At 46.6% G+C, this 15007-nt stretch overlaps 1 protein-coding gene across 1 annotated transcript in view; it reads right to left on the bottom strand.

The window, feature by feature from the left end:
- The window catches only part of PRPF6 (pre-mRNA processing factor 6), a 45563-nt gene that overhangs the window by 24214 nt on the left and 6342 nt on the right, over positions 1 to 15007 (bottom strand). The window contains exons 4-9 of the mRNA XM_035025619.1: positions 14032 to 14110; positions 13170 to 13346; positions 12780 to 12935; positions 4878 to 4972; positions 4364 to 4520; positions 3176 to 3338 (exon numbers count right to left, since the gene is read on the bottom strand). Of these exons, the coding sequence (XP_034881510.1) occupies positions 3176 to 3338; positions 4364 to 4520; positions 4878 to 4972; positions 12780 to 12935; positions 13170 to 13346; positions 14032 to 14110 (827 nt within the window). The remainder of the gene's footprint in view (positions 1 to 3175; positions 3339 to 4363; positions 4521 to 4877; positions 4973 to 12779; positions 12936 to 13169; positions 13347 to 14031; positions 14111 to 15007) is intronic.

Genomic DNA, 15007 nt, shown 5'->3' with positions numbered 1-15007 from the left:
TCAGTATTCCCATTTCCAGAGTTAGTTCATGGGAGTACAGCAGCCCAAGAAAGCAAGACCACCGAGGCTTTAGCCCCTTCAGAAATAACAGTTTGAGTCACCGGTCCAGGTGAAGAACCCTGATCAGGTAAGGTGCTAGCAGCCCAGTAACCAGCCAGAGAAACAAGGACACAGAACTACACCCATTCTCCTGCTGCTTCTGCAGATGCACGTTGACTACTCTGCCTCTGCCTTCCTTCTCCCTATTACACTGGGTATCAGTGGAAGTGAACTTCACAATTCAACCTCTAGCACACAGAACTTCCAGATGGGACTGAAGTCACTAACTTCACCCAGAGATGGGTATGACACCAAGGAACCTGTGTCTTCACTTTTTGGGAGACAGTGGGAAATCCTCCAGTGGCGTCCCATCAGCAATCCAGACAAATAAAGCCAAAGCCAACTGCTGCCAGCTGGTCCAGCTCCTACCAAGGGTCTTCCCAGAGACAGCGACCATGCTGTAAGGCTACCTTGAGAGGCCACACCCAGCCGGTGTATAAGGGGCAGCCCAGATGGGAAAAGACCAGACTGAACTAGATATACCTGCCAGCAGAGGATGGGCTCACACAGAGGCCAACATGACCTCCAGCTCTGGCTCTGCAGGGAGGACACTCCGGTGCTATCCCTGTGCTCATGGTGACCCAACAGTGACAGCCACGGGAAGCTGCTGTGCTTTATGCACCACAATATAGGGTTTCAGGGCAAGGTAACCTCACTTTTATAGGACTGTATTAATTACAGAGTAACATAGAGCTTCACACCTATCATGGTGAGCTGAACTGACAGGAAGCAGCCAATGGCCCAGCCACAGGCCCACATGTGCCCTTACAGACAAGGACACCGCAGCTCAGAGGTCAAGTATCACACTCAAGGTCACTCGGCCTCTTCAGGTGTCAGACTAGCATTCCAAGCTCAACACAAAGGACTAAGAAGTCAGCTGCATCCAACTAAGACCCAGAGCTCACATGCCAGCGACTAAGGGCTGGCAGGGTGTCCTAAGTCACTGATGGAAGTAGCTGTCATCTTGATTTTCACCAAGAACTAAATGAAGCGGCACCTGAAAAAAGAATGCTGTTTTTGGAAGTAGTCTAAGGATGGGGGTAGGCCAGGACTAAGACCAGGGAGCAGGGGCAGAGGCCGGCTTGGGGACTCAGTGTTCTTTCTACCTTAGCACAGCTCTCTGAGAGAAGCAGAGCCAGGACAGCCATTGCCCTAGAGATCCAGGACATCCTGGAAAAGCCATCACTCAACACTGCCCTGCAGGCCCTGCAGGCCCCACCTCCATGCCCCACTCCCCTCTCCAAATCTGAAGCCAGCTGGAAATGAACCCAGGTTATCTGGTGGTGAAAAAGGAGTGGCCACAAAGACATTCTGACCATTCATCACGAGATTGTGGCAGGCGAGATTCAGGAGAGCTTTCCCAAATAAATAATGCTAATTACCCAGAGTTTAATGTGTTTGTCATTAAAGAACTATTTTTCTGGCTGAAAAAAGATAAGTTGGTTTTTTTTAAGATTTTATTTATTCATCTATTCGAGAGAGAGAGAGGAGAGGGGGAGAGGGGAGAAGGGCAGAGGGGGAGGGAGAGGGAGAATGAATCTGAAGCAGACTCCCGCTGAGTGCAGAACCCCACGCGAGGCAGGGCCGGATCCCACCACCACGAGATCAGGACCTGAGCCAAAACCAAGAGTTGGATGCCCAACCGACTGAGCCCCCCCAGGCGCCCCAAGATAAGCTGATTCTTATAAACCAAGACAGCTTCTAACTTTCTGTTCCTGGCCTCATTTTAAGAGAGTGGCTCTGAGTATTTAATGGGTAGTAAAACAGGAAACCAGACCCAAGAGAGGAAAACACACTTGAATGCACACAAGCACACACAGTCACGGTCACACGCAAGGGGGACTCCGCCTGGCCTCTATCAAACACAGACACTGTATGTGATAACACTTGCATGGCCTGATGTCACACACCTCTAACATTTTACTCAAACACACATCGTAGAAACAAGAGCTGTAAACCTCGCTGAAAACTGCCTCAATCCCACAAAATATACCTTATTTGACCCGCACTACAAGTCCAAGTAGAATACGCCCTCTGCACAGGTTTACTCCACATCAAGCCTCTGACTCGCATCTGCTATGGAACAAAGATCGAAAGCACAGTTGTGGGGGAGGGAGAAGTGCTGCTCTTCATACCAACCCCACAGTAATGACAAAGCACTACAAAAGCTCCATCTCGGGCGCCTGGGTGGCTCAGTCGGTTAAGCGTCTGCCTTCGGCTCAGGTCATGGTCCCAGGGTCCTGGGATCGAGTCCCGCATCGGGCTCCCTGCTCGGCGGGGAGTCTGCTTCTCCTCCCTCTGACCCTCCTCCCTCTCCTGCTCTCTGTCTCTCGTTCTCTCTCTCTCAAATAAATAAAATCTTAAAAAAAAAAAAAAAAGCTCCATCTCGGCAGTGAACCCGGATGGAACTGGCTTCCCCGGCATGCAAACCATGCACTGACAAGAGCTGGCGGCACAGGCCACCTTGCTTGGAGCACCAGGTGAGAAGATGAGGTGCCGTCACGTGACCTCACACGGGCCTCACGGGACGGGAGGGGCTCGATTAATGCACAGCTCTGCTGTGACCAGCCAGTCGGTTCAACCTTAAAACCAAACGACATGCTGCCACGGCATCAGGCTCCTCGTGGTGGAAAAGACCAACACCCTGAGACCTGCTTTGGGCTGGCTTGGCCTGCCCTTCAAATACACCCCCACATCGAGCCCTAAGCAGCAGGTTCCGAGTGAGTACTGTTCTCATCTTACAGATGAGGAAAACCTGGGCTGCACAGTGACTGCTCACTTCACTCAAGGGCACACAACAGGAAAAGGCAGGAGTGGGATCTAAACCCGAGTGCCTACCCAAAATGGAAACTGCCTCCCAGTCCCAGACAGTCCAGGAGCAGAGACAACCCAGCCCAGAAAAAGGCCCCAAAATGTTACCCATTCCTTAGCCAGTACCACCAAAAAACTGAGCAAAGCAGCAAAAAGTCTGCTCTCCAAGAGCCTGGGCACCAGGAATAGAAAAGACAGCACCTCCTTCAGGTAGACCATAGCCCCAGATGCACCTGCTGGTGACGGCATTCCCAGGGAGGCTCACCTTTCCGGAGAACCCGCTTCTTGGCACGAATGTCTGTTTCCAGCTCTGCTGCTCTGATGTAAATCCTAACAGACTGTGGGAGGTGACGGACAGCTTGGGCTACCACAGCTTTGGCTGTGTCCCCAGGCTGCAACCTGGCTGCTTCTAGCCAGACATCTTCACTCTGAGGGGCAAAACAAAAGAATAGGAAGTGTACATGCAGACTGGAATCTGAGATGGAGCCTCAGGAACAGGAAGGGCTGGGTTCACCAGACCTATGGCCCCACGCTTTACAATCAAACAAAAATCCATCAGCTTGGCCTCAAGTACGCCTGCACCAGAGACCCCTGTAATGTCACTGCTTGGGAACGTGGCTACAGCACCTCTGTGTCCCCAAGTCGGGGAGACACACAACAGCAGCATGAGCGAAGAACAGTCTGCCCTTCAGGGTGACAGGTCAACCAAGAGACGAAACGGAGACCTATCAGCAGCTGGCTGTGCGACGGCCTGAGTTCTCCTTTATGCCTGAGGTCCTGGCATAAGTATTCAGAGAGGGTATCTTTCATTGCCAAGGGCACCCTAGTCTGCACAACAGAGAGCGACCTTTACAGGTTCTCATAGGACTTTTTAAAACTTGTCTAGGGCGCCTGGGTGGCTCAGTTGGTTGGGCGACTGCCTTTGGCTCAGGTCATGATCCCGGAGTCCCGGGATCGAGTCCCGCATCGGGCTCCCTGCTCAGCGGGGAGTCTGCTTCTCCCTCTGACCCTCCCCCCGTCATGCTCTCTCTCTCATTCTCTCTCTCAAATAAATAAATAAAATCTTAAAAAAAAAAAAAAGAACTTGTCTAGTCACTCTACCTCCCCAAAAAAGTGCTGGAACAGTCTCCTAAGAGTTACATTAATTTTTATGTTTCTTACATTAGGTGGAGTGGAAAAGCTGACCAATTTAGCTTTCTTGTTAAGGTTATCCTGCCATTAAACTAATCGTAGGTGGGCCTTCACTCTACGTGAAAATAAGCAGGAAAAGCCTTTCCCCACTTTTTCCCCTCTTCTCTCTTGCCTGTCCTACTGTCTGCAGTGCAGGTAGGTTAGTCTACCTCCAGTTCACATCGCATGGGACACGACCCTCCTGCCTACGACAGACACCCAGGCTCCCCCTGGGGCTGGCATCGTACAGCCTTCCAGGAAAATGCCCCAACTCGGGCCTTACCTTGGGGCACATCTCTGTCCCCTTCATGATAAGGTTTCGTGCTACCTGCAGCTTCCCGGTGACTTCTTCCAGGCGGGCTGACGCAATCCAGGCTGGAGGGTGATGAGGGTTAGTCTCCCGAACAGACTTAAGGAGGAGCCGTGCCTTCTTGATGTCACTGTGAGGGCGAGCAAGCACACGGTCAGCCGCCACACTGCGGAGGACGTGCCCAGCCCCAGAGTGCAGGCACCCGCGCAGCGACTGTCAAATCTGAGGTCCCAGGTGATGTAAGTAGCAGTGTGGGACACTGTTAGCAAGGTGCTTTCTAGCTCAGCATGCACATAGACTTGGAATATTATTCATAACACATTAAATATCCACAATGAACAGAGATAAGTAGAAAATCAACCTACTTCACCGTGTATTTCTTAGAATAACCACATCCTATTTTGGCTGCATGTTTTTCAAATAAAATCCAAAATATTCTAGGCAACCTGAGTCCCACCCCACCCTACCAGTTCCACAGAGCACTCACTTGATATCCCCTCCGTGGGTTGGGATCATGGAGTTTAAATCCGTCAGATAGCCTTTGGGGTCAACAACCGTCTGTCCACTCACCGAGTCAGACACCTGCAAGACAGGCCAAGCCAAGTGGATTGCAGAGAGTCAAAGACGCCCAAAACCAAGTGCCCAGAGGCCCCCGGAACCCCTCCCATGATCCTGACCACCAGTGGACATGGTAACTGTAAAAGCAGGAAAACCTGAACTCAAACAAGTTTGTGATGATCACAAACGAATTTCACATCTATAAAACAAAGATAAATATATAAAAAAGAAATCATAAAAGCCCCAGGAAAAAAAACTTAACATAACTTTTAAAAATGAGTGAAACCTAGAAATCGACGTAAAAGATTATTCCAGCTAACTTTCTTTAAATATGCAAATAGCAGTTCATTATACCATTCTCTCCAGCTGTGAGTCTTAAAATCACCATGATAGGGCGCCTGGGTGGCTCAGTTGGTTAAGCGACTGCCTTCGGCTCAGGTCACGATCCTGGAGCCCCAGGATCAAGTCCCGCATCGGGCTCCCTGCTCAGCAGGGAGTCTGCCTCTCCCTCTGACCCTCCCCCTTCTCATGTGCTCTCTCTCTCTTTCTCAAATAAATAAATAAAATCTTTAAAAAAAAAAAATCACCATGATAAACAATAACAAAAAAACCCCAAATGAAGCATGGGCAGAGGGTCCTGGGGAATACAGCAAGACAAGAAAAGGAGAAAAGTGGCACAGACTGGGATGGAAAAGATTAAGTTCTGTCTATAGGTGACTGTCTATGTAGAAAATCCAAAGAATCAACATAAAAACAATTTTAGCAAGATTGTAGGATACAAGGTTGACATACAAAAGTCAATCATTTTCTTATATACCAACAACAAACAAAAGGGATCTGAAATTAAAAACACAGTATCGGGGCACCTGGGTGGCTCAGATGGTTGGGCGTCTGCCTTCGGCTCAGGTCATAGTCCCAGGGTCCTGGGATTGAGCCCCACATCAGGCTCCTGGCTCAGCGGGGAGCCTGCTTCTCCCTCTCCCTCTGCCTCTCCCCCTGCTCATGTTCTCTCTCTCTCTCTCTGTCTCAAATGAATAAATAAAATCTTCAAAAAACAAAAAAACCACACAGTATCATTTACGTTAGCACTAAAAATGTGAAATACTTATGTATTAATCTAACAAATACATACACGATCTCTATGAGGAGATCTACAAAACTCTGATGAAAGAAATCAAAGAACTAGATGAATGGAGAGACAGTCCATGTTCCTGGATAGGAAGACATAACATCATTAAGACGTCCATTCTTCCCATCTTCATCTGCAGAGTCCCTGCAATCCCAGTCAAAATCCAGCAAGCTATTTTTGCGGATATTGACAAATTGATTCTAACGCTTATATAGAAAATCAAAGATCCACAGTAGCCAACACAACACTGAAGCAGAAGAACAAAGTCAGAGGGCTGATACTACCTGACTTTAAGACTTACTGCAAAGTCACAGTAATCAAGACAGTGTGTAATGTTGAAAAATTAGACAAGTACATCAGTGGAACAGAAGAGAGCCCAGGGGCGCCCGGCTGGCTCAGTTGCTAGAGCATGTGACACTTGAACTGAGTCGTGAGTTCAAGCCCCATGTTGGGCAGAGAACTTACTTTGGTGGGGGGAGGGAGGGGGAACAGAGCCCAGAAATGCAGTCAACTGGTCTTTGACAAAGGAGCAGAGGAACATAATGGAGCAAGAACAGTCTCTTCCACAAATGGTGCTGACCCACTGGACATCCACATGCAGAAAAACAAAACCAGACACAGACCTTACACCCTTTGGTGATGACTTTTTAGATACAACACCAAAGGCACAATCCACAACAGAAAGAAAACTAGACTTCATTAAATTAAAAAATTTCTGTCTGTGAAAGACACTGTCGGGGCGCCCGGGTGGCTCAGTTGGTTAAGCGACTGCCTTCGGCTCAGGTCATGATCCTGGAGTCCCGGGATCGAGTCCCGCATCGGGCTCCCTGCTCAGCAGGGAGTCTGCTTCTCCCTCTGACCCTCCCCCTTCTCATGTGCTTGCTCTCTCTCATTCTCTCTCTCTCAAATAAATAAATAAAATCTTTAAAAAAAAAAAAAAGACACTGTCAAGGAAATAAAAACACAAGCCACAGACTGGGACTGAAAACTTGAAAAGGCCTATCTGATAAAAGACTTACATCCAAAACATACAAAGAACTATCAAAACTCAACAATAAGAAAACAATCCAACTAAAAAATGGGTCAGGGCGTCTGGGTGGCTCAGTCGGTTAAGTGTCTGCCTTTGGCTCAGGTCATGATCCCAGGGTCCTGGGATCAAGTCTGGCGTCGGGCTCCTTGCTCAGCAGGGAGTCTGCTTCTCCCTCTCCCCTCCCCACTGCTTGTGTGCGCTCCCTGACAAATGAATAGAATCTTTAAAAAAAAAAAAAGGGTCAAAAACCCTAAGAGACACCTCACCAAAGAAGATATACAGATGACAAATGAGCATATGAAAAGATGCTCTACATCATATGTCACCAGAGAAATGCAAACGAGAACAGTGAGAAACGACTACACACCTCTTAGAATGGGCAAAATCCAGAACACTGACACCAAAGGCTGGTGAGGGTGAGAGCAACAGGAACTCTCATTGGTTGCCGGTGGGAATGCAAAATGGCGCAGTCACTTTGGAAGACAGTTTGGTGGTTTCTTACCAAGCTAAACACACTTTTCCATACAATCCTGCAACCACACTCCTTGATATTTACCCAAAGGAGTCGAAAACTTCCATCTAAACACACACAAAAAACACTGCACACAGATGTTTGTAGCAGCTCTATTCATAATAGCCAAGACTTGGAAGCAACCAAGATGTCCTTCAGTAGGTGATGGGAGATAAATAAACCGCAGTAGATCCAGAAAATGGAGCAATATTCAGTGATAAAAGAAATGAGCTGTCGGGGCACCTGGGCGGCTCGGTCTCTTAAGCGTCTGCCTGCGGCTCAGGTCATCTCAAGGTGCTGGGATCGAGCCCCGCGTCGGGCTCCCTGCTCAGCGAGTCCGCTTCTCCCTCTCACTCTGCCCCTCTCCCCACTCATGCATGCGCTTTCTCTCTCTGAAATAAATAAAATCTTTTAAAAAGAAATGAGCTGTCAAGCCATGAAAAAACATACAGGAGTACATCTGAAATTAATGTAACATTGTGTGTCAACTATACTTCAATTAAAAAAATTTTTTTTAAAGAAACAGCCATCAAGCATGCAAAAAGATGCCAAATCTTACTAAAATTAAGGCTAATGTGAATTTAAAAAAAAAAAGGACACGGAGGGGCGCCTGGGTGGCTCAGCTGGTTAAGTGACTGCCTTCGGCTCAGGTCATGATCCTGGCGTCCCGGGATCGAGTCTCACATCGGGCTCCCTGCTCGGCGAGGAGCCTGCTTCTCCCTCTAACCCTCCCCCCTCTCATGTACTCTCTCTCTCTCATTCTCGCTCTCTCAAATAAATCTTTAAAAAAAAAAAAAAGGACATGGAGGAGCCTTAAATGTATATCACTAAGTGAGAGAAGCCAATCTGAGAAAGCTACACACAGTATGGGTCCAACTACGTGACGTTGTGGAAAAAGCAGAACTATGGAGACAGTAAAAGATCAGTGGTTGCCAGGGGTTGGGGGGTGAGGAGGGATGAGCAGGCAGAGCACAGAGCGTTCTCAGGGAAGTGAGACTATTCTGTGTGATACGGTAGCTTATCCTTGAACAGCACCAGTTGAACTACACGGGTCCACATGGATCTTTTTCAATACAATATAGTACTGTAGATATATTCTCCCTTACGATTTTCTTAATAACATTTTCTTTTCTTGAGCTTACGTTATTCTAAGGGTACAGTACGTGATAGACATAACATATGAAATGTGTTCGTCAACTGTTGATGATATCAATAAGGCTTCCAGTCAACAACAGGCTTTAGCAGTTAAGTTTTTGGGGAGTAAAAAGCTATATGCAGATCTCCAATTGAGCAGGAAGTCAATGCCCCAACCCCCGCACTATTCAAGAGTCGACTACATAATGGTGGATACGTGTCATTACACATTTGTCCAAATCCATAAAATGCACAGCACCAAGAATGAATCCTAACATAAACTATGGGTTTGGGTGACGATACGTAAATGTAGGTTCATCAATTTTAATAAGTGGCCCACTCCATGGTGGATGTTGGTAACAGAAGAGGTTGTGCATGTGCAGGGACAGAGGCTATATGGGAAATCTCTGTCCTTTCGTCTCAACTTTGCTGTGAATCTAAAACTGCTCTTAAAAAAAAAAAATGGGCAGCTCCTACCCAGTGCTGCTGCAGAGGTGACAGCCATCTCTTGTTCAGCATCAAGGCTGCCCTCGACCTCTGGTGAAGCCCAAGATCATCCAAAAGTGGACCAAAAAGTTCATCCGACACCAGTCAGACCAGTATGTCAAAATTAAGTGCAACTGGTGGAAACCCAGAGGCATTGACAGTAGGGTGCACGCAAGATTCGAGGGCCAGATCTTGACGCCCAGCAATGGTTACAGCAGCAACAAGACAACGCACATGCTGCCCAGGGGCTCTGGAAGTTCCTAGTCCACAATGTCAAGGAGCCTGAGGGGCTGAGTGCAACAAATCCACTGTGCAGAGACTGCTCACAATTTCTCCTCCAAGAACCACAGAGCCACTGTGGAAAGCGCAGCCCAGCTGGCCCTCAGAGTCACCAATCTCGATGCCAGGCTGCACAGCAAAGAAAATGAAAAGACGGCTTATGTGCATGTTTTATTTGTAAATAAAACCGTAAAACTATCAAAAAAAAAAATAGGTAAAGGACTTGAGTAGACATTTCTCCAAGGAAAAGACACAAGAAGACATTTCTCCGCATGAAAAGACACTCAAAAACACTGATCAGGGAAATGTGAAGGAGAACCACAATGAGATACTACTTCACGCCCATCACAATGGCTATTTCCAAAATATCAGAAAATAGCAGCTGTTGTCCAGGATATGGAGGAACCGAAACCCTCACGCAGCGCTGCTCTGCTGGAAATCTAGAAGGGTGCGCTGCTGTGGCAAACGGTATGGAGGCTCCTCAAAACATTAAACACAGAATCACCACATGATCCACAGTTCCACTTCTGGGTTTATACCCAGAAGAACTGGAAGCAGGGACTCAAACAGCTATCTGCACACCTACGTCCACGGCAGCAGTATGCACCACGGCCAAAAGGTGAAAGCTACCCAAGTGCCTGTTGACAGACTATTAGATAAAATGGGATCCGTCCATTCATACAATGGAGTATTTTTCAGCTTTAAAAAGAAAGGAAATATGGACACACACAACTACAACGTGGATGAGCCTTGGGAATGTTATGCTAAGTGAAACAAGCCAGGCCCAGAAGGACAAATACTGTATGGATCCAGTCACAGGAGGAACCTAGAGCTGTCACATTCATAAAGACAGAACAGAAGTTAACAGGGTCTGGGGTGGGAAATGGGAAGTTCATGGGGACAGAGCTTCAGTTTGGGAAGATGAAAAAGTTCCAGAGACCAGTGGTGGCAACAGCCGTACAATAATATGAATGCACTTAATGTCGCACTTAAAAATTGTTATAATGGTAGCTTTTATCATACGTATTTTACCCCGAAAAAGTTACCATATAAAGTTTTTTTAAAGAAGTTATTTCTGGGACCCCTGGGTGGCTCAGTCGTTAAGCGTCTGCCTTCGGCTCAGGTCATGATCCCAGGGTCCTGGGGTTGAGCCCCGCATCATGCTCCCTGCTCTGCGGGAAGCCTGCTTCTCCCTCTGCCCCTCCCCCTGCTTGTGTTCCCTCTCTCGCTGTGTCTCTCTCTGTCAAATAAAAAAAAAAAGGAAGGAAATGGGCAGAGCAAATGACAAAAGAAGCTTGTCACAAAAAACTGACAAAGACTGACTAACATACAGGGAAAGATGCTCGACCTCACCACTAATAAAACCGAAAACTAAACCAAGGCTTGCTTATTGGGGGAGGCGGGGGGGTGGGGAGTCCTGCCCTCAAATCAGTGATGACGACAGAGGTGATGCCCTCAACCCTGTGCCCACAGACTCTGAAATGCCACATGCTGGAGAGAGAATTTAGTATTTAAGTGAAAAAAAAATCCACTAATTCCACTTTAAAGATACTATAAAAATGTTTAAATGATAGAATCACAAGAGGTTCACCAAAACGTGGTTTGTCATAGCAAAAAAAGTAAAAACCCAAAAAGTCCCTCAATTAAAGATTAAATCACGATACCCATAAACAGTGAACTACTCTCCAATTTATAAAGTACACAGCCAGGAACATAAAAAGGTGCAGTTTTTTAAATTTACAAGCTACTGATTTTTATTATAAAATATTTGCTCACGGGCACCTGGGTGGCTCAGTTGGTTAAGCGACTGCCTTCGGCTCAGGTCATGATCCTGGAGTCCCTGGATCGAGTCCCGCATCGGGCTCCCTGCTCGGCGGGGAGCCTGCTTCTCCCTCTGACCCTCCCCCCTCTCACGTGCTCTCTCTCTCTCATTCTCTCTGTCTCAAATAAATAAATAAAATCTTTAAAAAAAAAAAAAAAAAAATATTTGCTCACCATAAAAAATTCAAGTACAGTAAAAGCTCAATTAAAATTGACAAGTTTCCTACTGCACTGAAACCACACTATCTTTCCACTTCCAATTACAGGCGAAATTTTTCCTTAAAATAATTTAACATGAAGCTCCCACTCCACACCCCTATTTCACGCCCTGGTGCTGTGAGAGCGTAGCCCTGGAAACCTCGTAAGTGTGTGCAAACGCATCTGCGTGTGCACGGGACTGTTACACACACAACTCCGCCGCTGGCGGGCAAGCACACGAGCACTCTTCTTCCCAGTCTGTGTGTTCTTGTGACTTTGCAGTGTTTTCTACTACCCACAAGTTTTTAATTCGTATGTAATCAAATTTGAAAGTCTTTTTCTTCATGGTTTCTGGCGTGCACGTCATAATTAGAAAGGGTTTTCTAGAGCACTGAACAATTCACTCAAGTGCAGGGGGAAAATATGCGCACTTAATGGTTTTTTTACTGAAGTGTAATTAACATACAACGTGTAACAGGTGTATAACAATGATTTGACAACTTCATACATTACTCAGCATTGCCCACAATAAATGCGGTCACCGTACAATGTTACATTACTGACCATATTCCCTACGCTGTCCTTCTCCTCTCCATGACGTGTTTTATAACCAGAGGTTTGTACCTCTTAACCCCCTTTAATTCACCCATCCGCCACTTCCCTCTAGCAACCACCAATCTGTTCTCTGTGTTTAAGAGTCTGGTTTTTGGTTGGTGTGTTTGTTCACTTGTTTTGTTTTTTAAAGTCCACACATAAATCAAATCATATGGTATTATCTCTCTGACTTATTTCACTTAGCATAATACCTTCTGGGCCTACCCATATTGTTGTAAATGACAAGATCTCATTCTTTTGTATGGCTAAGTGATGTACACATGCACTTAACTTCTATGGAAGGATGAAACTTCAGCAACAGCACGCAGCTTGTCGTTAAGTGCCTTTGTTCAGCCTGCCTGCCAGGCCACCCTCTGTCACCTGCAACAGTCCTCAGCCCCCTAAGAGGGAGCAGGAGTGCCACACGGGCGCACTGCACCTGTGCATGCCCCCTAGGAAGATGCACAGACCAGCCTGCGTGCAGGGTCCTGCCACTCTTGACGTTGGGACAGGAAATACATCATCACAGGTCTGCTTATCTTGTGATAAAGCACTCTGAAAGATGAACTTTCCACTGACATCGATTAGTTTTATAATCAGAAAACAATTTTCTCAATCTGTAGGAAAATGCTGCATCACACAGACTCACCTGGCTCAGCCTCATGTCCATCAGCGTGTTCCTTGCTTGTCCTATCTTCCTCATGTCCAGTTCACCTGTGCCAGGTGTCATCAATCCAGGTGTCATTCCACCTGGGTATGGCGTGTTCAGCCCGCCTGGATAGGGTGTGTTAAGACCTCCAAATTGCTGGGGGCAGGGGTGGGGCGGGAGGATAGAAAACACTGGATTGCATTTTCATGCAGAAGAATCCTATCAAGTCTGACATCTTTCCATTGTAGCCTGATAGACATGCAACCCTCCAGACTCACCACAGTCCAGCTTCTGAGCTACAGAAGCACTTACTCTAACACCACCCATGGCTCCCACTCCAGGTCTACCCAAGCAGCCTAAAGACCTTTCGCCTTCTTTTCTGATGCTCACAGTTTGCCGGGGATCCACTGAAGTATGGTTCTCCCCAGTCTGTAGATGTTTGGCAAAGAAACTGTCAGGAACAGGAGTCAGCTTCTCATAGCGTGGGTGCCGCTGACGTTTGTTTCTGGCATCGCCAACCTCAGGGATGCTCAGCCACTCTTCTTCGGTGACTTCTGCCAACTTCCTCTGGGAACATTTGGCCCCCCCCAAAACATTTATTATTCTCTGGCAAAATTTCATATGCACAAGAATAACTACACTCTCCCTGACCCCTAACCCCCAAATCATCATGGTTTAGAAAGAATTTTGATGCAGAAATGATCTACTTCACTTAGAAAATTCAATTTGTTGGATCTGCTCTACTTCACTCAAATGTAAACTGCTCTGTCAAAGCCCAGAAGACACAGGGTGGAGAACTTTAGGTACAAATAGAGTTAAAGTTACTAAGAAAATAAGCTCAGGGCGCCTGGGTGGCTCAGTTGTTAAGCGTCTGCCTTCGGCTCAGGTCATGATCCCAGGGTCCTGGGATCGAGCCCTGCATCGGGCTCCCTGCTCCACAGGAAGCCTGCTTCTCCCTCTGCCCCTCCCCCTGCTTGTGTTCCCTCTCTGGCTGTCTTTCTCTCTGTCAAATAAATAAAGCCTTTAAAAAAAAAAAAAAGATTTAGAAAATAAGCTCATATGTCCATTTTTTTCAGTGGAGGGAGAAAGGACTTTTTTGCACACATACACATAAAATTAAACACACTAAAGCAGGGACCTTCCTCTACCATCTGAATTTAATAGAGAGCAAAAAAGCAAAGTTAGTAAAGTCTCATCAATTCTACCCAATTCTCTGCTGAGTAGGTTAGGTGCATGCTATCCATCCACTTACTTTGAGATCTGAGAACTGCTGTTGGATTTTGGGGCGTTCCATTCGGTATTTCTCAATTTCTTCTTTCTCCCTTTGCTCCCTAGGAAGTAAAACATGTGCACGCATTAGAAATACTGGAAACCGGGGCACCTGGGTGGCTCAGATGGTTAAGCGTCTGCCTTCGGCTCAGGTCATGATCTCAGGGCCCAGGGATCGAGCCCCACATTGGGCTCCCTGCTTGGCGGGGAGCCTGCTTCTCCCTCTCCCTCTACTGTTCTCCCTGCTTGTGCTCTCTCGCTCTGTCAAATAAATAAATAAAATCTAAAAAAAAAAAAAAAGAAATACTGGAAACCCATTCTGAAACAAAGTCATTTTATTATACTTAATTAAATCACCAGAAGCATAATTCCACACACCCATCAGCTAAATCAAAGGGCGCAATGAATACATCCACAAATATACTGACTCAATGATTTACCAAATGAAAATAAGCAGAAACTCACTAAAATAAAAACAAGTTGTCTTACTCTGATACAAATACTTGTATTTGAACATGAGTGTATTTACAGCTTTAAACTTCTACAAAATTCCAAAGGTAGGGCCACCCTACGAAGACTCAAGAAAGCTGACCCGCTGTCCCAGTTGCCCTTCTGACTCTCTGCCTGTCACTGTCTCCCTCCCTTTGAGGCAGCCAGTGCACCTGTCAAAACAGCTCTCTGCTCCACATGCCAGAACTCATGGGCTGTCTTATCACCCATGCAACTGGTCTTCAGGGATGGACAGCTACTGGGTTCTGGTGATCGAGGACGAGGTCTAGGCACTCGGAAGAAATCTGTGGGTTACTGTGACAAAGCATCAACCAACTTAAGCAAACCAGAGTTAATGTGACCCACATAGCTAATACTTCCTAACACTGAGATTTACATTCTCTTCTATAGGTAAAAAGAAAATATCAGGACTGTGAATGTATTAGGACAAATGATGTGCTTGGAAAAGA

This window comes from Mirounga leonina, unplaced genomic scaffold (assembly GCF_011800145.1).
Source record: "Mirounga leonina isolate KUSES-001 unplaced genomic scaffold, KU_Mleo_1.0 Mir_195, whole genome shotgun sequence".
Classification (NCBI taxonomy): domain Eukaryota; kingdom Metazoa; phylum Chordata; class Mammalia; order Carnivora; family Phocidae; genus Mirounga; species Mirounga leonina.
The sequence above is the reverse complement of the archived record's forward strand: the minus strand, read 5'-3'. Positions and strand labels throughout refer to the sequence as shown.